General features: G+C 29.7%; 1 protein-coding gene and 1 long non-coding RNA gene across 5 annotated transcripts in view; one reads left to right on the top strand and one right to left on the bottom strand.

Moving 5' to 3' along the window:
* The window catches only part of LOC127729435 (discoidin domain-containing receptor 2-like), a 150,372-nt gene that overhangs the window by 77,411 nt on the left and 46,569 nt on the right, over positions 1 to 26,392 (top strand). For all 4 annotated transcript variants that reach the window (XM_052237265.1, XM_052237263.1, XM_052237262.1 and 1 more), the window contains one exon: positions 18,759 to 18,947. In XM_052237265.1, coding sequence (XP_052093225.1) covers positions 18,851 to 18,947 — 97 coding nt within the window. In that variant the 5' untranslated portion in view covers positions 18,759 to 18,850. The remainder of the gene's footprint in view (positions 1 to 18,758; positions 18,948 to 26,392) is intronic.
* On the bottom strand, positions 2,661 to 14,724 carry LOC127729445 (uncharacterized). The gene is made up of 4 exons (XR_007994630.1): positions 14,563 to 14,724; positions 6,872 to 7,049; positions 5,956 to 6,083; positions 2,661 to 3,024 (listed from the first exon to the last, which is right to left on the bottom strand). It is a non-coding gene; the product is annotated as an uncharacterized LOC127729445 (long non-coding RNA).

Genomic DNA, 26,392 nt, shown 5'->3' with positions numbered 1-26,392 from the left:
GCCTTTTATAGCTGACTATGCGGTATGGGCTGTGCTCATTGTTGAAAGCTGTACGGTGACCTATAGTTGTTAATTTCTGTGTTATTTGGTCTCTTGTAGAGAGTTGTCTCATTTGCAATCATACCACATCTTTTTTTTATATATAATCTGTTTTTGTACAGAAATTCCAGTTCTGATGTCACTATGACATTATTTAACACAGTTGACCCAAAATAGTTTTTGGGCAAAATTGAATATGAGCCAAATCATTGCACAAAAAGATATTTTAACCACTTTAACAATTCTTTGTATTAAAGACATCTTTGTAACAAAATATCTTTTAAGGTAAGGCCTTAACTTGTATATTAATGACAAACTCTAAAAGTGAGGCTCACATTTTTAGCAGTTTTGGATTAAAAGCAACAAGTTTGAAGTCCTAATGCAAATAAGTAAGGCAAAATTCAAAACTTTAAATACTGATATCTGACAAACTTAATGTCTTGCAAACATCTAAAGATGTTATTAGAAAGATATATCAAAATTATTGATTTTTTAATTCAAGGGTCCAAAAATTTGCTATATCATACCTCCTCCTTTGACCTCTGTCTTCGTTACAGTAGATACAATTGAAATTGGTATTCACTCTGAATTTTATTTGAAACTTGCATGGACTGATGTTAAACAACCAATAACGTTGATTTTGGGATAATAATTGATTCTTATTTTATGAAAATATATTTGTGTAGATTTTCACTTTAATTAAATAATTTCATGTTTACTCTGGTCTTTGAATTGATATTCAAATATATGAAAATTGTTTTCTTATTCTGATTTTCCTAATGTACTTTATATAAAGTTATGAAGCAATTAGTTTGACCTTGCATTGTCAGTGTGATCCTTTCTAATGTTACAGTTATTCAGTGTAGTGATTTAGATTTTACTACACACACAAAGAATGATACCTCCATCACATTTCATAGAAATACTTGGAAATAAATCTGCTTGGTTTTATTCATGCAAAGGGTCTTCAGTTGAAATTATGATTACACTTGGCCATATTTATATGAAAAAAATATGTAAAGTCGTAAGGCTAATGAAATTTAAATGAATGTTTTCAAAGCTTGAGACTTCTATGCAGTTTTGACCTGCTGTTACATTTAAATGAACTTTTAAACTCTCAAAGATGGAAAGAGATCTAACAACAGGGTATTTGAGATTAACAAAAGTTTCATGCTTTATTTCACACACCAAGTGATTCCAAAAAGACTTTGTAACATTTGGCATTTTGACCATTGTTGTCACTTGTATTTACTCCACATCACAGACTCCCAAATCACTATCTAAATCAATACCAGATGTAAACTAACCCTCATTTCAGAACAATCTAAATCACATTTCTATTAATCCCATATTTTAATTTGTTCTATTTAGACCCCTGCTTGCTTTCTCTAAAATCTAATTATTTTGTCAATTATTCAAAATGGCCACCTACACAGGCAAATTTTTTTCACGTAAATTTCACGTGAAAATCACGTGAATTTCACATGAAATTTTTCACGTGAGATTCACCTCAAACGAGCTTATACATGAAACTCACGTGAAATTTTTCACGTGAAACTCACGTTAAATTTACATGAATTTCACGTGAATCAAGCTTTCACGTGATATTCACGTGAAATTTTTCACATGAAATTAACGTGAATCGAGCTTTCACGTGAAATTCACGTTAAATTTTTCACGTGAAATTAATGTGAATCGAGCTTTCACATTATAATTTTTAAATGAAATTAAGGTGAATTGAGTCTCAATCACACAAATTTCACAGTATTTGAGCATATTTTAGATAAGTAAATGCTAATCTAGTACACATTCTATTTTGATATATATAAATATTCTTCTTGGTCTTGAGGATGAATTCATACTTCCATTCTATTTTACTTTCTCTTTGTATCTTAAATTTCTTGGTCCTAAACAATACAAATAATATTTATTCATCAACTCCAACTCACAATATCTTCAATGCAGCAGATAGATTCAATAAAACCAAGAAGGCAAGCAAATATCCAGGGCACCATAGTTCACTCCTAGAACATTTTTGGTTGTGTTCAAGTCTCAATATTTTTGTTAATTTGATGTATGGAAGGTGATTTATTTATAGAAGATGTATGCACTGATGTATATTTCATTTTTAATATGTATGTATAAGTCTTTTTGTGTTCATCAGTTTTGAGACATTCCAATCACATTATGGACAAGTATTACTTGCAAAAGATGCCAATTCTTCTTATGAGAGTTTTGAAGAAAAAAGGTAGTTCACCCTGCCACATACTCATGTACTCTGGTCAATTAAAACAGATCATGACATATTGTTTAGACACCTGTCTATTGTTGAGGACTTTTCAGGTGTTTTTGTTGTTGTGTTACTGTCTGATTGATTTATACCTCAAACCTCATTGTATTAATAAACTGAAATAGAAAGTTCTGTGAAATATATTTGATATACCATATTGAAAGTCTTGCTGTTATTTACAACCATTTCTTTCTTATTTCATATATGGTTTTCAGTTTTTCATTTTACCACTGATCTTAAGGTTAAGTCAAAAAAAAAAAATGGTTACAAACAACAGGCATATACCATTAAAAGATAGATCTCAAAGTTTGGCTTCACAATAAGCTAAAAATTCTTGTTATTTATATATTTATAAAAAATTCATTTTAAAACAAGCATTTTCCATTTTTAGACAGTAACTGTCATGTTGACACAATAATTTGAATTAGAATTGTATGATATACTGAAAGTACTTGTAGTTGAAAAAAAATATATACAATATTTAATTCCTGGTGTTTAGATTTCTAGAATGCACCACGCCAATATCATGACTACATGTTAGTAATGTTTAAGTGTTCTCTCCTGCATATGTAATTGCTACATGTATTTATACACAAGGCTTCCTTCATACATTTGCACTTATCCTTCTAAGATGTTGCTTCCATGATAAAATCCTGTAGTTGCATAATCAGCCATAAACTCTTGGAATACATTTGCTGTAATAAAAAAAAAAAACAGCATATATTATTTTGTAAAATATACATCAAATTAAATATTGCCTTACTATTCAAGCAAAAATGATAACATCAATTTAATATTTAAACTTACCGGGTACATATATGTATATACTTTTATAAATTGAGACTTGGATGGAGAGTTGTCTCATTGGCACTCATACAACATCTTCTTATATCTATGTATATAATCATACATGTATATTGTGTGTCGGATTAACTGAAGTGGAATATTAATAGTTGTTGTTTGTTGCTGCACTACTTTTTGATTACCTCTGCTATGGAGCTTGTGGAGGTTTGTAATGGTTGAAATTTGCCATGAAATCTGGAATTTGTAAACATTACAGATGGAAATCAAAATGCTCTGATCATTCTGATGATATAAACCTATTTAATACTAATTTCATAAAATTCTAGCAAGAATTGTACACAAGAGCCATAACAATGCAATTTTCCAAATAATTAATGTTTCCAAGGGGCATAACTCTTTTAAAAATGAATGATTGGCACTGATTTTAAATCTTGTCAGACATTGTTGATATAACCTATCAAAATAAGTTTCCTAAAAATTTGACAAGAATTGTACAAGACATGCAAGTGAGAGCGCTTTTAAGGCCAAAGGGATAGACAGACTCCATGTATTTTTATGTCCCCTCTGTTTTATGGTGCTTGTCCTAAAGATACAAGAATAATTATAAGTTTACGATAAGGACCAAATATACTTAACATTACCAATGATTCATGAAAATATACTATCAAGCAATTCATATTAAGGTCAAGTTCAGATAAACCAAGCCAGACAGACATGTGCACCTTACAACATGTACAATTATTGCATACACCAAACTAGAGGCTCCAAGGACCCTGTGTCGCTCACCTGATATTTTATTTACAATTGATGCATGAAATAATGTAACTGTTATACTTTTGCTTTAGTTTCAGAGATACAAGTCAAAAACTGCATTTTCCCTTTATGTTCTATTTTTAGCCATGTCTTTAAAAACTAGATCCCCTAATGATGATTGTGGCCAAGTTTAGTTTATTTGTCTCTGTTGTTTCAGGAGAAGACTGTTGTGAATTAAAAAAAATTACGAAAAATTGTTAAATTTTACTTTAAAGGACAATAACTCCTTATCAGGTCAATTGACTATTTTGGTCATGATGACTTATTTGTACATCTTGCTTTGCTGAACATTATTGCCATTTACAGTTTATCTCTATCTATAATAATATTCAAGATAATAACCAAAAACTACAAAATTTCCTTAAAATTACTAATTCAAAGGCAGCAACCCAACAACAGACAGATATATTATATATCATAATCTGATGAACATATTTTACCCAATGTCAAATTGTCTCTAAATGCTTTACTTTCAGAGATATAATCCAAAAACTGCATTTTACCACTATGTTCCATTTTAAGCAATGTCTGGTAGGCGGGGTCATCAGACACACTTTTTACACAAGATACCCTAATGATGATTGTGGCAAAGTTTGGTTAAATTTGGCCAAGTAGTTCCAGAGGAGAAGATTTTTGAAAAAGTTAACAGACGACGACGCCAAGTGATGAGAAAAGCCCCCCCCTTTTTTTTTTACAAAAAACTCAATATCTCTAAAATAAAATTTTGAATCAAAACCAAAAGGTATACAGATCTTTAGATTTATATAACTAAGAAGTGTGTAAAATTTCAAGCAATAATCATAAATCGTTTTTGAGGTACGGAGCGACATGTGAAAACCCCCCTTTTTAAAAAAAAATCAATATCTCTAAAATAAAATTTTGAATCAAAACCAAAAAGTATACAGATCTTAAGATTAGTATAACGAAGAAGTGTGTAAAGTTTTAAGCAATAATCATCAATTGTTTTTGAGATACGGCGCGACATGTGAAAAAAAACCACACACCTGTTTTAGTTACTAAGTCCTGTAACTCAAAAAGTTTTAATCTTATTTTCACCAAAAAGTATACAGATTGTTTGACCATCATAAGAAACAACTATGTTATTTTTCATGAAATTTGGATAAGTCGTTCTCAAGTTACGGTGCGACATGTTTACGCCAGACAGACAGACGACATTTGTATACCATAATACAAAAAATGTACATCCCGTCAAAACTTTGATGGATGTATAAAAAGCTGATCTTTTAATTGATTATACATGTAGCATGTATAGTATACACTAAACAGACTAAATTATTAAATCTTAATATTGACCAATGAACCATCCAAATCAGATCATGCATGGTCAGATGAACTCTGTCCAGACAGACATCATGGACATGTACAACTTACAATCATTCCATACATCATATATACTTGACATATTGCCTACAAGAAATAAAAGTTAACATTGACCAATGAACCATGGAAATGAGGTCATTGTTCATTCTAAACACCAAATACAGTTGATCTACTCAAGTTCTGCTTACTATATCTGAGAAAAGGACCGACATGTGTTAATCACGTAACTTTTACTTTGACAGCTCCATGAAGTTAGGTCAGGTGATCCTGTCTCACAGACATGTACGTGTACATATAAACATTGCAAGGAACCAATATTCCAAATACAGATATCCTAATTTACTCATAATGTAAAAAAAAAAGAAATTCACAAAGCAAAAAAGCCTAAACTTTTTTTCAAGCAGTCGCTGAACCATTAAAATGTGATCCAACATGGCCAACCAACATATGATGGACAGAAACATTGTAAAAAAAGGCATCTGTATACAATTTATGAAACATCCAAGTCTACTACCCTATGAAATATACATTGTAAAGCTTAATAATACAAATAGTAAAACCCAGCAGCCACTACCATATGCATGAACTTCCCTTTTTTGAAATTGCCTTCAGTATTTTTGTTATTGTTATACCATTTGGACTATTAATACTGTAACAAATATACATACCAGTTACATATACATGTATTGTAGATATAGGATCTCCTCTACGTCTTATCCCATCATTAATCATATTAATTTCATTGAAACATATGATGTGTATTACTTCCATTCCACTGACATCTGAGGAGTTAATTCTGAAAATTTAAATTCCTGTGATTATCACGTAAAACACCTGAAATTGATGCACTGCTTTCTGATAAAAAATAAATTGGCAATACAGTTCTCTCTTGGTCATGTTGGAGAATATTTCAAAAAAAAAATTTAACGAGAGAGAAAATAAGTGTCAGTTTTTTAAAATTTTATATTACCAATACTGGTAATTAGAATGTCACTAGTTTTCTGATTTGAATTGACATTTATTGTTATTCATTTTTTCAGGATCTTGTACAGCTGACACTACAGTATGGTTTTGTTCATTGTTGTAGGTCATACAGTGACCGAAAATTTCTTACATCCCCTTCATTTCGACTGGCAGAAAGTTTTCTCATTGGCAATCCTACCCATCTCCTTATTTTTAAAATACTTAATATTTTCTATCTGTGACAATAAAATTTTATTGATTTAATATAAAGGTATTCTGATCAACACTATGAGGCAATGTTCAAAACACTCTGTCATTGTCAGCGATCAAATTTATTTTAACTCCAATGGCAATGTATTTGTGCAAGACCCAAAAGTACTGCACATGTACATGATATACCCACATACATGTACATATACAATGTACTTAATAAATCAGTGAGACATAAAATGTAGGTCAAAAAGATATCATGCTGCATCATAATTTATACAATGCAAGTCATAATCATGTACATGATATTTGAACTTTATAATAGTAAAGGATAGATAGTCTGACCAGTAATAAAGCCACACAACACTGTGTGACAACAGTGAAATATAAGTCACCCATAGATGCACATACCATTATTGCAGGTCTTTTGTATATACAATGTATACGTTTAAGGTTACTTAGAATTGGCTGTCGACATACATGTACACATGCCAGTACTGTCATGCATTTTCAGAGTCATTGGACCCTAGGTTACTCCAGTCCATTATCAGTCAACTCCTCTGACCATTTGTTGTAATACAATGTACTGCTGAAAGGGAGAAAACAGTACTTTATTAACAGCATGTAGATGCAAGACTATAAAAAGTATTCAAAGAGTTTTGCAAACAATTAGCTTATATATTTATTGTTTACTAATATTAAACACGTATTATCAAACACCAAAAAGCAATGGATTGAAGTTGCTATTAACATGATTAAGAACAACAAAGAAAAATTAAAGTTAAATTTTTTACCCTTTGGACCTTTATTATGGTCGAATATCAAAAATCTAAATACATGGTTAGATTCAGCATATCAAAGAATCCAAAGAATTCAGTTTTTGATGAAATCAATCAAAGTTTAATTTTGGACCCTTTTGACCTCAATGTGGACCAATTTGATAACGGGGCCCAAAAATCAAAAATCTAAATACATGGTTAGATTCAGCATATCAAAGAACACCCATACATTCAATTTTTTTTTTAAATCAAACTAAGTTTAATTTTGGACCCCAACTTGGACCAACTTGAAAACTGGGCCCAAAATCAAAACTCTAAATACATGTTTAGATTCAGCATATCAATGAACCCCAAGAATTCAATTTTTGTTAAAATCAAACTAAGTTTAATTTTGGACCGAAAAAATATCCCCCCCCCCCCCAAATTTTTTGAACCCCCTTATGATTCATCACCCCCAAACTCAATCCCAGCCTTCCCTTTCTGGTATGGTACCTTGCAGTACAATTTCAGAGAGATCCATACACTTGAACACAAGTTATTATCTGGAAACTAGAAAATGCTTATTTTTGGCCCTTATTCCTAAACGTTTAGGGCAGTTACCCCCAAACTCAATTCCAGCTTTCCCATAGTGATATGGAACCTTGTAATACAATTTCAGAAAGATCCATACACTTACACACAAGTTATTGTCATGAAATTAGAAAAATGCTTGTTTTTGCCCCTTTTTTGGCCCCTAATTCCTAAAATTTTGAGGCAATTACTCCCAAATTCAATCCCAGCATTCCCTTTGTGATATGGAACCTTGTGGTACAATGTCAAAAAAAAGGCTTATTTTTGGCCCATTTTTGGCCCCTAATTCCTTAACTTTTGGTACCATAACCCCCAAAATCAATCCCAACCTTTCTTTTGTGGTATTGAACGTTATGGTAAAATTTCATAGAGATCCATTCACTTAAACTAAAGTTATTGTGCAAAAACCAACGTGTCTTCAGACAACAACAACGCCAACGTCATACCAATATACGACTGCAAAAATTGTTTGCGGTCGTATAAAAATGTTGCAAATAAGAAATTTTGTCAATTTGTAGTTTTACCAACATTTTAAACATACAGTTTTAGTTTATATCTAATTATTAGTAAAATCGAAATAAATGAACCTTTTGTTTTATTTAAATAGCATGGTTTTTGCCTTTGATGCAATAATTCAGCTATCAATTTGATTTTTGTTGAAAAAATGCTAAAATAAAGGCTCTAAATAATGAACTTTCCTTTCTTAACAGATAATAAAATTTTACTGTTCACCATCAAAATTTTACTGTTCGTGGGTGTTGAAATTAGGGGGGGGGGGATTAAAATAATAATACTTAAAGAAGTGATTTTTAAAAATAAATAGAGGTCATGGCGGTATGATACTTAAACAAGTGATTTTCATGTCAATATCCCAGATTCAGTACAAGGTTATCATTTGACATGACTGGACATGCTATAAACACAGATGTCGGTTCTGGTAATTTTAGCAACATAATTAGTCCATGTATTATACATTTAAAGCTACAATAAAATTAAATCACTCAGTCTAGTGATTTATTTGTACATGTACTACTTAAATTGGTGATTATTGAAGAATGACAACTCTTACTTCCAACATTTGTGGACACAATGTCATTTGAATCAGTGATTTAGATAATCACTCATTTAAGTAAGTCCCCTGAAAGATTAAAAACAGATCCAAAAATACAAGATAAGTTTAATTCAGCATATTGAAGTACCCGAAAAATCCAAGACTTTGCATTAAACTTCATTGAAATTGGTCAAGAATAAGGTAACTTGTACAGTGTATTAGAAAAGTACTGTTAAGGCCCCTTAGGCCAGGGTTTTTTTATTTGTTGGTTTACGGATCCGCTGACCCTATTTTTCTGATTTGCAGAATAAAAATAAAATTGACCATTCATGCTTTTTTATTCCCGCTGACCCTTTGCAATTTTTCCATTTATAAAAGGGCATAACTCTAGAACGGTTAAAGTGACGCCACCAAAATTCAAACTTGATCTGTGTTTTGTGGTAATAAGCATTGTGTATAAGTTTCATAACATTTGGTTGAGACAAACTTAAGTAAGAGAACAGAAACTTAAAATTTTGCAATTTTTCCATTTATAAAGGGGCATAACTCTAGAACGGGTAAAGTGACGCCCCCAAATTTCAAACTTGATCTGTGTTTTGTGGTAATAAGCATTGTGTATAAGTTTCATAACATTTGGTTGAGGCAAACTTAAAGTAAGAGAACTGAAACTAAAAATTATGCAATTTTTCCATTTATAAAGGGGCATAACTCAGTGTTCTAGCCAGGATTTGAAAAGGGCAGGGTGCTAGTCAGGAAAATGGCAATTTTACACGTAAATGTCATTGAAAAAAGGGCAATTTAACGTGTAATTTTCATTGAAAGAAGGGCAATTGATTAAGCCTCATAATTAATTAGCATATAACTTAGGCACTATGGTAAAATCAAGTTTCAGTTAAAATGGAGTAATATAATTCAATACTTTTGGCAAAAATTTTTATGGTTTATTTCAAAGTTCATGATGTTGAGACACTCTTTAGCATCTTTAGTTTAGTATATAGGGAACTTAAACTTAATATATTTAACACAATATACATTTATTTCCAGTGACAGAGGGAGATATGAAGATTTGTTCACCCAAGAATATTCATATTTCATGAGGGCTCTGCTTTTCGTCCTGTTTCTAAAGCTTATACAAATAAATTATATATTTTCCGATAATGTACATATATTGTATATTTATGTTTATAACAGCTGAGCAATAATAATTCATGGAACTAGAATTTAAGCGATGACAAGATAGCAAACCAAACATTTTGTTAGTAAGGTGAAATATATTTTTTCTGTCTTGAAAGATATTTTTTTTCTTTTTATTCTCGACCGACCGACTCGACTTTTTCATGTGTAAAAAAACCCTGGCCTTACCATGCTAACTCCTGAATGGTTAAGGCCATAACCCTCCAAAATCAATCCCAACCTTCCTTTTTTTGGTATGAACCTTGAGGTTCAATTTCATAGAGATCCTTAGAAATGTATGGGATTTGCTCATTATTGAAGGCCGTACCGTGACCTGTAGTTATTTACTTCTATGTCATTTGATCTCGGATGGAGAGTTGTCTAATTGGCAATTATACCACATCTTCTTATTTTTATATTATATTCAAATTAATGTATGGAAACCAGAAAATCCTTGTTTTTGGGCCCTAAATTCATTATTGTATATGCAACTTGTCATGGTAAAACTATACAACAATCATGATTCATGACAATTACCAAATCAATATCTCCAAGTATAACAAACAAAGAAAGTGAAAAACAGATTATTTGCCTGAATTTTCTAAGTCCAAGGACCATAGCTATGCAAAGAAAAACATCTTAACAGAATAAATATTGAACTTGATCTGTAAATTTGTCATGGTAAAACTATATACAATGTATAAATATCAAATCAATATTTTCAAGCATTACTTAAAGTCCCTTTGGCTTTGCTGGTAAGGGACTAATAAACATTTTAATATTTGTTATCATGGTTTTATCTATTTCAATCATGCATGTACATGTATGTTTTTCAATTTTCAGAAATAATTGTTTTTTTTAAAGTTGCATGTAAATTCTCAAAGTATAACCTGTGACGAAAAGTTGGTTATACAACTTCAACTATATCCTTGTGTTTGTGCTGTGTTGTTGAGTGTATTAGTTTCAGGTCGTGCCTTTCACTCGTACACAGTGTCACTGATTACAGTGTTACAGGATTACCCTAGAAAAGAACTGGTAGCGTGATTGATGGAATCCTGGTGTAGTCTGAACGAAGTCTTGCCAGTGAACATAAACACAAAGTTGATTAAAAGTTCAATTCTCATTACTGAATTATTCAAAATCCAAAGTAACAGTAATATATTAAGTTTACAACATCTATTAAAACTGCAGGCTCAACAAAACAGTGGCATAATCTTAAATCTCTGAAGTACATTTCTCTCGTACACAAAATCGTAACTCCTTCTCTACAGGTATTTCTCTTTTTTATACCTCTATTTGCCCTAGTAACCTGATTAGGGATCATAGATTTATTCTTACGAGGAAGCTCCGAGCATGCTCGGAGGATGCTCAGAGCTTTTTCAGTAGGCTCTTCTCTGCAGTTTATGTGAAAATAATTATCATGATCCATTAAGATGTCAATCAAATCTACACCACTTCAATAATAAGGAAAGTAGAGCATTATAGAGGAAGCTCAATTAACACCTGTGTAAACATCTAATCTATTCAAATACATTTTGCCTGAAATTTTACAAAAGTATAGAATAGATTAGAAATTCTTCAACAGTACTGTGTAATGCTTGGAAAGAAATCTCATGTCTCCACAAAAAGTGAAAGTTATTTAACAAAAAATATACAATTATTATATTTTTAAAATAATCATTTCTTTTTTTATAATAAAAAAAATTCTCAAATCTTATAATTAGATGATATGATTTAAATATAGTTTATATTATATAATATGCTACATAAAAGTTATCAAGACACAAACAACAGTCAGGGGGCAATACTAAACGAGTTATTTTTTTAGTTACTTATATTAATAGGTATTTTTTGTTTTTTTAAATTATTTGATATAATCTCAATTGTTATTTTAAATGTCAAAAGTGGACTAAATGTAGTTTTTAAGAATTTTTATATCATTTCATTAAGTAAAATTAAGTATTTATCCAACTTGAGATGAGTATAGAGAGAGATTACTTTAAAAATAATGACAAAAATATTACTTTTATAAATTATTTTATACATCTTCGAAAAACTAAGCCTACTTACAATTATTTAAGGAACATATGTAATTGTTTTTGATAAATATTTCAAATTATAAATAACTTCAAGTCTTAATTAAATCACAAGATTCCATCCATTTACATTTGTTCATCTCTAAGATTTTAAAAGAAAATGTTATTTTAATAGCCCCAAGAGACCAATCTATGACCAAGAAGTGTGGCATCAGAAAGGCAATTAGTGTTTCAGGAGGATTTAAATAGTTTTATACTGCATGGGGAAAATAACCAGATGTGAAAATTTGTTTAAGCTTGTAAAACCTGTATGAATGGACACCTATAGAAATAATATTAACAGAAGTTACTTATTCATGATATATAAGTAATATTTGAAACAACCTTGTTTTCAATATAACTTGTATAGGTTATTTTGAAAATTACTAGTTTAAGTAATGCCCTTAACTAAACAATGGTATTTTTTTTTTATAAAATAGCAAAGTTAGTTTTTTATATAAAATATTTTTGCAATTTTAGAGGACATGGCTACTAAAGCTTGTAAACAGAGAAAAAAAAAGGGGGATAGAATTTAGTTGGTTAATTCTGGTGATGTCTTCTTTCTTATATGCACTGAAAATTATGTTGTTTTATTACTATAGTACAGGACAAGAAAAAACTTTACTCATGTCAAGTATTTCTTTATTTAAAACATAGATAAATTCTGCACATATTTTTGGAAAAATACCAATTAAACAAAGACTGATAGGGGGAAACAATTTTATATTAGATTTTCATTCAAGTACAGGTCAGGATAAAACTTCACTTATATAATTATGCCAAGTATTTCTTTATTTAAAATAAAACCAAATCTGCACAATTATAAAAAAAAAATGACAATTAAAGTGAGACGTACTAGAGGGAAAACAATGGTGGTATTACCTCCTCAACTTTTCTTAGAGTAGCCATAATTTTTTTTATAAAAAACTAACTTTGCTATTTTATAAAAAAAAAAAAATTATCATTGTTTTAATAGTTAGGGGCATTACTTAAACAAGTAATTTTCAAAATTACTTATACAAGTTATATTGAAAACAAGGTTGTTTCAAATATTACTTATATATCATGAATAAGTAACTTCTGTTAATATTATTTCTATAGGTGTCCATTCATACAGGTTTTACATGCTTTACCAAATTTTCACATCTGGTTATTTTCCCCATGCAGTATAAAACTATTTAAATCCTCCTGAAACACTAATTGCCTTTCTGATGCCACACTTCTTGGTCATAGATTGGTCTCTTGGGGCTATTAAAATAACATTTTCCTTTAAAATCTTAGAGATGAACAAATATAAATGGATGGAACTTTGTGATTTAATTAAGACTTGAAGTTATTTATAATTTGAAATCTTTATCAAAAACAATTACATATATTCCTTAAATAATTGTAAGTATGCTTCGTTTTTCGAAGATGTATAAAATAATTTATAAAAGTAATATTTTTGTCATTATTTTTAAAGTAATCTCTCTCTATACTCATCTCAAGTTGGATAAATACTTAATTTTACTTAATGAAATGATGAAAAAATTCTTAAAAACTACATTTAGTCCACTTTTGACATTTAAAATAACTATTGAGTTTATATCAAATAATTTAAAAAAACAAAAATACCTATTAATATATATTAAGTAACTAAAAAAAATAACTCGTTTACTATTGCCCCCTGACTGTTGTTTGTGTCTTGATAACTTTTATGTAGCATATTATATAATATAAACTATATTTAAATCATATCATCTAATTATAAGATTTGAGAATTTTTTTTATTATAAAAAAAGAAATGATTAATAAATATAATAATTGAATATTTTTTGTTAAATGACTTTCACTTTTTTGTGGAGACTTGAGATTTCTTTCCAAGCATTACACAGTACTGTTGAAGAATTTCTTATCTTTTCTATAATTTGTAAAATGTCATGCAAAATGTATTTGAATAGATCAGTTGTTTACACAGGTGTTAATTGAGCTTCCTCTATAATGCTCAACTTTCCTTATTATAGAAGTGGTGTAGATTTGATTGACATCTTAATGGATCATGATAATTATTTTCACATAAACTGCAGAGAAGAGCCTCCTGAAAAAGCTCCGAGCATCCTCCGAGCATGCTCGGAGCTTCCTCGTAAGAATAAATCTATGATCCCTTACAATATGGTTAAATGACTCTGAACAAAGACATAATCAACCAGAGCTAGGGCTACAGGAGCCCGGAGCTGAGGTCATTTCATAGAATCATACATTATTTTTTCAAACCATGAGTTGGATGACGAAGATGGAATTTTTTCTTCGAGTTTTCTTGTTTTGTATCAACTTTTGAGTATACATGTGTGTGTGTCTAATGAGTGTTTATTTTAAACGGAGTTTTACAACTGTGAACTGATCAGGTCAAAAGTTGAAAAATATTCTCACTATTTCTGTTTATTTCTGCACTATTAAATCATTTATTTGAGTTACCTGTTTTATTTCCTCGAGTTTCTATGCGTTCATAACTCCTTGATTGTGTTTGTCTCGTTAAATAAACAGAAACAAGTTCAAGTTGTTGTCAGTTGGCTACCGGCGTCTTCAATTTGCATCATTCATCTGAATCATTCAAGCGTTTTAAAAACCGACCTCCGGTCCCGGATATCGTCACGAAGAATAGTTATCCATGTGTAAATAGTACATGCTGGTTTCCCCATTCAATAGTCTATTATAGACCAATATCCAGTGTTTCTTAGCATAATCAGCATCCCGACTTAACTGACTCAATTCATTTTTAAAATGATATTTACTGCTTAAAGTCCTGACTAAGTAAGACATATAAATGAACAAATAACAAATTCGTTTGTTTACAAGCTACATAGGAGCACCCCTTTAGTAGAGCATAAAGTTTAACCCTTAAAACTATTTGATATATTTTAATATAATATAAACTATATAGTTAGATAGAATTTCAATGAAGTTATTTCATTTAGTTGAAGAATATATATGTTTAATCCAATTAACAGCCTGTCTAATTGGCAATCATATCCTCACATATATTACAGCTAAATAATATTAGAGACATTATTTAAATTAGTATATATGCCTCTGGTAATAATTTAATGTCAATCAATAATTTTCGATAACATACATAGCACATTAATGCATTTGCCTGGGACACTATATAGGACTTAAAATATATTTATTGTCTATAAATTTTAAAAGATAATTAAAAATATTTGAAAATTATACAGCATTTTTAGGTGTAAAATTCCTGGTTTTTCATGTTTCAAGACTGTAGTTTTTTTTTTAATAAATATCAGATCTATCAAAGTTGTAAATTTAACCAACCATTCGCTATAAATTAACAAATTATTTCAGACAATCCTTAATTTTCTCCTTAAAACATACTTATTAATAAGCCAAATAAAAATATACATTGGCGGATTTAGAACTTTTCATAGGGTGGGATCACTAACTGACCTAAAACATGGGGGGGGGGGGGGGGGGGGGGGGCTCCAGTCATGCTTCAGTGATTCCCTATATAATCAACCAAAAATTTTCCCACAAAAGGGGGGGGGGGGGGGGGCAGATGATATATGTAGTTACCCTAACTACCCTACTTTTTAGTCTAAATAATAGCCTACCCGAAAGATTTTTTTGTCATTTTTCATTAAGCACTATTAAGTCAGAATGTTACTCCCATAGACTCATTGAATGTAAAAAAAAAACACAACATAAAATTTAAATAAATCCCTACCTAGTTACTACTGAAATTATAAAATTAATATTTAGTTTAAAATTTTTCCCATTGATTGACAAACCCTGACAACTCATTAACTCAAAAGGAAAAATTGAGAAATCTTGATCATTATAAAAAGGTTTATAAAATATTTTGAAGTGTACCAACACATAAATTGCAATCCAGTTGATACACATACAATCCCTGAAAGAAGATATTTTCTTTTTTCTTTTTTTTTTTTTAGATGAGGGAGTAGTTAGCATTTACCGCTTTTGTATAATCATATTAAATCAAACAATTTTCATATTTCTAGGCAAAGCAGTTTTAAAAATATACTGCACTTCCAATATGTATACTTTGACATGTTTGATAAACATTCAATTTAACATTTATTGACAACATTTAGCCCAATAAAATTCTTTTCAGCACACTTACTTATTTTTATTCATATGTCCTATTGTTAATCTTATGTGTGGTTCAAAGCTCAAAATTGCACTTGACTTATAAGGTTGAGGAAAAGTTTAATACACAGCAAAAAAGGGAGATAACTCAGGTTTTGAAGTGATATTCATTATCAATTTTTTTCTTTGCAATTATGGAAAGTAAAGGATCTTAATTACAGTAACAGGAATCTATTTCAAAAGCTGGAGTTACCTCCCATATTTTATAAGAGTACACAAATAAAGGAAACTTTAAATGTGTGAAAGAAATTGAGTTTACTGATAAATGAAAATAGAAATATTACTGATAAATCAATATTAGCCCATCAATATATTCTAAGTATCTTAGGAATTTGAAATCAAAGATACAAATTCTACCATTATTGCTCTACTAGAGATAAATATAAACAGTGATAGAAAATACAACTCAAAACCAACACTGATCTTTTTGTAGTTGCATCTTATCCACTATCAAGGGAGATAATTCATGCGAAATAAAAAGATAAATATTAATCATTTGATGGTTATATGTCCCCCTTTTATGTAAATTATATTAAAGTGCTAGTAAAAATGTTCTCCTGAGTATGTTTTTAAAATGTTTATTGTGAAATTTTGTTAGAATTTGTTAAATTTTTGTATTTCAAACAAATAAAATATCTATATTCTTATTCTAATTCTTCTTCAATAATTATTTTTACATTTTGGCGATTATGTCAAAATGGCAATAATTAGTGCACACACTTAATTATTTTAAACAGTGATTTTATCTTGTGCAAAACCAACCACGTAAGCACATTATATAAAAAATTAGCCTTGGTCAGATCAAATGAATTTCACGTGAATTTCACGTTAGTCAGATCATGTGAAATTCACCTGAGTCAAATCATGTGAAATTCACGTGAGTCAAATCATGTGAATTTCATGTGAGTGAGATCACGTGAATTTCACGTGAAAAAAAGTTTATGTGAAATTCACATGAATTTCACATGAGTTTCACGTTAACAAGTTCACGTTAAATTCACGTAAGTCAGATCATGTGAGTTTCACGTGAATTTCATGTGAATTTCACGTGAAAACTGTTCACGTGAAATTCACATGAAAAATTCACGTGATATTCACGTGAGCAAAAATTCACGTGAAATTCATGTGAAACTCACGTGAATTTTACGTGACTTTCACGTGAAATGAGACTCACGTGAAATTCACGTGAACAAAATTTGCCTGTGTAGTGTTTCCCATTAGGATTAGTGAGTTATCTCCCCTCCCCAGTAATTAAATTTATCCTCAACCATTAAAATGTCTTAATTCCTCATTAATAGGTATCTTATCTACAGTATAGTGTTACAGGTATCCCCAATGTGATTATTGTTCCCTTGATAATGAGATGGTTAGATACATGTTGGTGCCAAGTTATGTGTAAAATGTCATAAAAAAGATGTTAAGATGTTAGGGCTATCTTCCAAGGTCATTGATTTATTGATAAATATTTGATAGGTGTTATAAGGTCAGATATTATATTTAAAATCCTTGTTTTCTTTCCTTTTTTCTCTTTATCTGGACAATAACATATATTCGAAATTCTTTCTTTGGCATTGCTCATCTTCAAGTTATGATACTATATGTAAATGTTCCTGGATTCTCCCTAAAATGCTAACTCTAATTGAAACTGAATTTATTGAAGTATGAATATGCATTTAAATTCACAAATAGCTCAAAAACATACACCTTCTCACAAATTTAATAGCCTAACAACAAACCTATATCCTGCCACATCAGTAGTAAAAGTAAAAGAGGAAGTCTGGCTTGAGAAAATAAAACCTAAAAATTCAGATTCTGGTATTTAAAGAAGAAGGCACCGAAATTCAAACTCTAAACGATCCTACACACATTTTTAAATCAGATTATTTATTTTTTATGCCACCAATTAAAATTTTATTTTATGATTTTTTTTAACAGCTAGTCTTTTATCAATTGTAGCCTTTTTATCTTATCATTTGTTTATAGGTGAAAGAAATTCACAAATCAATTTCTTATCTCTTTTTAAATTGGGTCAGAAAAATAGCTCATATTTCCTCCTAATTACGCAAGATTGCACTCCACTATAATAACTCAATGGAAATGAAGAGCTTTATCATCTGGCCATACAAAAATTACATGTTTGAGAAAATTTATGACCAGTTTTTGGTTATGGTCAATTTGACTTGTAAAGGCCAAACATTTGAACAGTGTAATCCGCAATTAACTTTTCAACAAAAAATTCACATTAGTTTTTGTTTCTGATAAATTGAATATGTCAAATACTTCAGAAAGTAAAAAGAAAAAATGATTTTACTGGTTTGTAAAGGTTATCTCATAAATCACAAAATTACTTTTGATTACATCTGATTTTGAATACACTACATTGCTACTAATCCATTTCATTCCTGTCTTACCCTAAAGGTATAGTGGACTGATCCACTACTTCACATAATGATTAGTGTACAGCTATTCTATTGTTGCTATTTCAGTGGTAGCCAGTGTGTTGATACTGTAATGAAAGATGTGAGGATTTTTACCAACAGTGCTGAATATTTTAATGGATTTAAATTGAATATATAACATGGAGTTTTTATTCCACCCTGGCAAAATGAAGTGGATATATATGATTGGAATTATACTTTGCTGTGGATTGGGAAGAGTAAATTCAGTGGATCTCTGTAAGTGATTTATTCATAGACTTCATCCATTTCTCAAGGGATGTAGCAATGTCTTTTACACATGGATGTAAATTTCATTGTTTACCAATGGTTTGTGTGTATTTTATCAAGCGATTTACCAATGTAATTCAAGTGTAAATTATCTACTATTTTCAGTTCAATTTACATAGAATTTGTAACTTCTACACAATGGAAGTTGTTTAAAAAAGCCTGTAAAAGGGGATTAAGATCTTGTCTCAAATAACCCATGAAATAAAGATACATAAAGCTTAAGTTTTTCTCTGGATTGTAATAACTGTGAGTAATATTTCACAGGAAATAGACTGACCTTTTAATTTTATGACAGTAATAAATTGATATAATTTTATATGAATTTGATATTTTTTCTCATGAGATCTGTTTACTCATAATTCATAATTATTACTCAACCTTTTATCATAATTATTACTCAACCTTTTATCATAATTTACTGTTCATTATGTAAATATAAAACAAATTTCTTTGTTTCTATCATATAAATCATGTTGTTTATTTTTGTAAGATTCTGTCAAAAAATATTATAGGTTTTAAAGTCTTTTTTATTAGCAGTTTATTTATTTTGTGAACAATGAAAATAGAACATTAATTAAATTGAAAAAAAGACTGAAAAAAAAATTATATTGGACAGGTTCTCGTGAAAGAATGAATACCATTTTTTTATGAAATAAAAAAATTTAAAAAGCAGTAGAAAGATAATGCATGATTGTTCAACTGTAGGCTGTGCACAGTAATTTCAAATTTCTCGAAAAATTTTAAATTCATGAAACTTTTCATCATGTAACTAAACGTGTCTGAAATAATTTTAATGAGTCTCAAAGTATATACATGTATATGATTAATGAAACAAAATTTGTCGGAGGGCTTGAGGATATATTTTTTTTTCTTAATTTTAAGAAAAATAACACATGTTTCATACTAATCTGACACCAAAATATTTGTACAGGAAGATAGATTTACTTTCAAAAAATTTTGATTTATTGCTGTAAAAATTTGTCAAGAAAAATTACATAATATATCTGCATTATCATACAAAGAAATTAAGAAAGAAAATAAATGACTTGGAAAATCGTTATAATTTTTTGTGCAATTTAAAAGCTATAAGTGTTCATCAAAAGAATTAATTTTGTCCTTAAAAGATATTTTTGTTATTAATAATAAGTTTTGTACAAGGTGTGATTTAAGGTTGGAAGCACTTATTTATCAAAGCATTAGATACATGTACAATCTTTAAAATTTGCAAATTATGAAAGAATTAACACTGCAAATTATAATGGCCATGATTTTCATTGGAGAAAAAAAAAGAGAAAAAAAAAAGATTCCTTTGAATAACACTACATTTCATGGTTCTTATTTAACAAGGCAAATAAAAAAGAAAAGGAGATTTTATAAATTACATGAGGTCCTCAACTCGAGAGTGTCCTATTGATTTTCCAAAAGGATTTACAAAATTAAAAATTAGTTTTACTCTTAAAAAATAGATCTAGAAAAAATTATTAGAAATGGTTTGAGATTCAGTCTCATAATAAAATTTTCAAAATCTTCCCAATTGATTTTATTGTCCGGTATATGATCAGAGGTAAGGAAAATGACACTATCGTGAGATTATTATGATAAAATTTGTACTTATTCGAACATTATCTTAGGGAGTTTATAGATGATACAGTTATCAAAAACGGACAATGTGTGTCGTCAAACCCTTAGGCATGCTAGGGACACTTCATAATAAGATTTTCAACCTTTGTTGACAATTCTTTCTACCTGGCCATCTGACCATAAATTGACCATTGTCCAGCTATAATGACTGTTACGATGTTTATATGTATATAAGATATTGTCTGATGTTTACATGATTATAATCAGCGGAATTGAACTTCATTTAACGAATTTATTAAGTATACAGTTTGAATAAATCATTACGAATTTTAAATCGGTAAATTAGAGGCTACTTTGTAGAGTAAATTGAAAGATCAAGGTCTTTATTGGTTTTATAACACTGTGTAAATTATCCTTCGTTTGACATGTTTAAAAAGAAAAACACAGGTGGACAGCGTAATTTTAGGTCTTGAAATGTTTGCCTGTTAAACATGGGAAAGGACATTTTATTCAAATATCATAAATTAATACAATTAGCATGTTTAGACCTCCTGATATCTTTTGTAAGTATTACAGTTTAAAAACATTTTAATTCGCCAAATTTTGATTTCCAAATTACTTATGAAAACCCTTGAAAATCATTCATCGAAAAAGAAAATAGGAAATTTGCTGTGTACATTATTTTATCTAAAGTTTGAATAATGCTACTCAAAGTGCATTTATAAAGTTTTCAACTATTCACCCAAGACAAAAGTTTCTACTTTCATTATTTAGTTGTGGTCAACAATTTTAAAATTTACCAATAACAAGATTTTTGTCTGACAGTTGAGGGGATTAGAAAAACAGTTTAATGTTGTTTATAAAAAGACCAGGGAGACCAATTGACAGTTAAACACTCAAGGTACAGGTCACATTGAGAATTAATGTCCATATTTGTGCGTTAAATGTCATCGAGTCCGATAAAATAAAAATGAAATATGACCAATACAACTTTTATACCATAAAAATTGTGAAATTTAAAATTTTATTGGTTGATAATTTAAATTTTAATGTGAAGTTCTTGCAAATGAGTATGTTATACTTTCATCCCTGTGCAATTCTAATATGCAAAAAACATAAACTTAAACAATTTATGTGTCTTCATTTGCAATTCGAAGAGAAGTGAAATTAAAATTCTGTCATGCTTTTACAGCAATTTTATTGAATTTCATAAAATTGTATGCAAAATACTTCATTTAGAAACACGCAATAAAATGTGACTGCCTTTACTAATCTTCAAACTATTTTATGTGGAATACCTAATTTCATAGAAAGGAAATATGCATATATAAAAGTGCACCATCCCCACAATGCATAGTAAATTTCTCAGTACTCATTTAATTTAAATTTTTTAGGTATTGATTAAAGCAGCCATTTGATAGGTTCATTTCATCAAGAAATAAATCGGATTTCTTGTTTTTGTTTCCATTCAAAACATTTCTACATTCTTAGAATAACTTCATCTGTAAAGATGTAAGGAAATCGATAGGACTTCCAATATATCTAAATTGATTGTTATTAAGAGAAAAGAAGCTCTTATTTTCTCTGTACATAGAAGAAGTGAAAGCTGTTTGTATATGTTATTTGGAACAAATGTAGCTGAGAATTGTAACAAGAAATGAATGGTCAAGCCAATGAAATATTATTGATGAAAAATCATCTGCCTGTCTTACTTAAGCTTGATAGAGGGGGATAATCACTTATTTTTATCTTCTCCATGATTAAGACGTCAGGCTGGAAGATAAAAGAAATTGTGACCATACTCCAGATGATGGATTGTCTGGTCCAGTTATCGGTGGAGTTGAGAATGAGAGTAATGATGTAAAAAGTTAGATTGAACTTTGTGTCTATAATTGATAGAGTGATTGCACTCTTATAAAGCATCAACATTTTTAAGATAAATTGTTTGATTCTAAAGTTCTAGCAAAAACAAAGAATTGCTCTAACAGGGAAGTGAAAAAAATTCCTTTTTTACTATTGAAAATTATAAAAAAAAAAAAAACAATAAAAACAACTTTGAAATTTCCCCCCAAAAACTCATGTTCCTCTATCATGTCTATTGTATTAAAAAAAAGGTTTGCCTTTGAATAAAGTGGGGAAAAATTGTATGTCCTGAGAAAAAATACCCACATGATAAATGATATGTGCCTATAAGAAGTCTCTATAGAGCTTTCATCATGAAAATAATTTGTATTTTGTCTGGCAATGATAGTATTGTGGTATTGAATAACAATCTAAGTCAATATTTACTGTCTAATCATCAATATAACTGTACAGACATGTAGATAGATACTTCAGAGCAATAACCTATCTATATTTGACATTACTGTTGTTATACAATGTATGTACCCAGACAAGGCATTCACTAATATACCTAATCAACAATTTAATTTGCTATAAAGATTTTATTTTGTATTTATTATGGCACATAAGTGTAATAATTGTTTTAGATAATGTACATGCTTATTCCTGTATACATAAAAAATATTGAATTAAAATTTCAATCTTATTTTAAAAATATGAGTAGTTGAAATAAAATTTGACAGGCAAATATATCATCCTATCATTCTGAACTGTATGACTGACACATTTAAGTCGGTAAATTGCCACTTTTGACATTAAATGTGATTTAAACATAAATAAATAAATTTGTAGGTCTTGTTTCATTGGTCCAAATGTACAGATCCAGGAAATTAATTACATGAATGTATTCCAAACCACACATATATTCTGAGTTTGATACTAAATAAACAAATTCTTTTTCTTTGGATTCACTAAATTATTTGGAGGTACCCATTTTCATTAAATAGGTGGATATAGTCTAATAATTTTGTGGTTTCATCTGCATCAACGCCTATGAAAAAAATTGTATTTTGTTGAACACTCAAATTCATTGTTTGCTTTAGTCATGAAATCCACAAAAATTTTATACTCAACATATAATGAAATTCAAAGTACAACACTGACCTCTGACTATGTAGAAAATGACATTTACCAAACGGATCACATTTATATTAGAATTTCTATTAGAATAATGTAAATATATATTACTTTTTTTTTCTTGCTATGCCTACCCTTAAATATCATATGTACATGTTATGATGCAAAAATTGGAAAAGAGAGAGAAATAAATATTGTTTATAATATGAAAGGGATTTAAATTCACTTTTTATGAAGGATGGTGGTTGATTTTATCTATAAGGTTGCATACTTTCTATCGGTACATATTTAATTCAGACAAGAGTTTCCATATACAGTGTATATATTTTAACTGTATTGCCCTTTTATCCAATTTTTCACAAGGGATAATAATTACTATGATATTATTGTTTGGTTTGCTATTTGAGGAGTGTACTATACTAATCCAATCCCTTTGGTGATTGCATATGTCATTTACTATTTAATAGTCAGAGGTTTGAGTTTTTTTCTGTATTTGTAAATCTAGTGTAAGATACATGTACATGCAGATTCCAATAGAGAACTTATGGGGGAATGATCCAGTTTGTAGAATTTATAGTTTTGTCCATTATGATCTAAAAATAATAGGGTAATGCTGAATTGTCTCCAAAATTTTTTACGAAATTCAACCATCAATCAGAGCGAAAAGGTTGAAAACAAATAGATGATTTACTTCATTGAGAGTGCCCTGATCCCACCAAACAACCATGACAAAAGAGTAAAATACTGCCCTGATCCCACTAAACTACCATGACAGAAGAGTAAAATACTGCCCTGATCCCACTAAACTACCATGACAGAAGAGTAGATATCTGAACATTGTGTACTGCTCTGATCCCACCGAACAACCATGACAAAAGATTAAATAACTAAACATTATGTACATGTAGCTTAGTGAATGTCTGAGATGTTTATTTTACTTCTTGAGGAGTGTAGTTGATCTAACCCATGTCACGTTTATTTATCTTACAAATCTGCTTGAGGGTTCAGCTTCCTTTAGAGAAAGTAATTTTCTACATAGACAGGGGGTAACATATAGTTTATTGATTGAAGGATACATGCAACATAATTCCAACAGTGAGAGCTATATTCATCTGATGGCCGGAGGATCAAATTTCTGGAAGTTTTCTGTCTATTTCACTGTAATGATTGTATCAGGATAGTACTGGTTTGTCCACAAGATACATGGGAATCAGAAAAATCATGGAATTCTTTTAGAGAAAAGAGAATCTTCAAGTTGTTTTGTCTTGGTTTGTTGTAATTTCTCATAACCAGTTTAATTGCAATGAAATATGTCAGCACTTTTGTTTTGAGTGCTGAAATACAGAACAACTGTACAAGTTGAAATGAAGTTCAAGATATATTTTTAGAAATACGATGATTAGCTTTATAAATAACAAAACATGGTCAAAAATTTAAAACGCTGAATCCTTCAATATTACTAATTATAATTGAACTTGCCATATATATATATTTACTAATTTTTTTTTCTGGAAATGAAGCCCAAGGAAACATGCAGAGCCAGAAGATTGAAAAGTGAAAGCTGTTTTAGATATCCTTTATCAATGAGTAAATATATGATCATTTTGAGGCTCAGTGAAATGATCAACCGCTGTCTGACAGTTCTTCATGATTCAACTTGACTTTTTCAGTTCAATCGATGGTGTATTGGTATATCATGGGTATTGATGTCTTCCAGTGGTCCTAATTATGCATTTCGATTTACTTATTTTCTCTTTTTTCTCTTTAGAGTATAGCCATTTTCTGCTTAGAGATGTTATTACTTTAATCAGTTGAAATATTTTGTTAAGCTTGAACGTGACAGCAAACCAACGATACTTTGACTGAAGACATCTAGAGGTTACATGTAGTCTAATGTTTGACATGTTCCCTCACATTCAATGTACATATATATATATATATATCCATTATAATAGAGGGCAAACTCTTAATAGCAAGGTTATGAACATGATGAATGAATTGAATAAATATTAATAAAGGATGGTAAATGGAACAGCAACACAATGACAAAAAAAAAAAAAATCATTTTAGATACATGTATCTGCCTTAAGTAATTCAACATTAACAACCACTGATTACCGATTCCTGACGTTTGGACAGGCTCATAAACACAAATTATATTTTTTTTATGTTACTTCCTCAGAAAATTCACATACATAAAACCCAAAGTGAATGAGTTCAATCTCTTTGTTTATATTTAAGCCTGAATGTAAACCAGATTTTCTACTGAGACTATGTATACAGTGCCATGTGTTTAATTAGAGTTACATTTTGTATTTTGATATAACTATGTCATATCTCCATGAAACTTTCATATACAGAGTAAATATTTTTATTACAATGAGTTATGTGCAGTGCTTGTGGTCATGTGATTTGTATTTTGAATGTCTTTGACAGTGAGTTCTTGTGGTCATGTGATTTGTATTTTGAATGTCTTTGACAGTGAGTTCTTGTGGTCATGTGATTTGTATTTTGAATGTCTTTGACAGTGAGTTCTTGTGGTCGTGTGATTTGTACTTTGAATGTCCTTGAGAGTAAGTGCTTGTGGTCATGTGATTTGTACCTTGAATGTCTTTGACAGTGAGTGATTCTGGTCATGTGACTTGTACTTTGAATGTCTTTGACAGTGAGTGATTGTGGTCATGTGATTTGTACTTTGAATGTCTGATTCTTGACTGTGAGTCTTCTTTGCAGCTATCACTATGATGTACAGAAGTTAAATATTGAAGTAAATCCACAAAAGTTCAGAAATAATTCAACTGTCTCTTGACATCATTCCTGGTTCCAACTTAAAG

This window comes from Mytilus californianus, unplaced genomic scaffold (assembly GCF_021869535.1).
Source record: "Mytilus californianus isolate M0D057914Y unplaced genomic scaffold, xbMytCali1.0.p SCAF_2, whole genome shotgun sequence".
Lineage (NCBI taxonomy): Eukaryota > Metazoa > Mollusca > Bivalvia > Mytilida > Mytilidae > Mytilus > Mytilus californianus.
The sequence above is the reverse complement of the archived record's forward strand: the minus strand, read 5'-3'. Positions and strand labels throughout refer to the sequence as shown.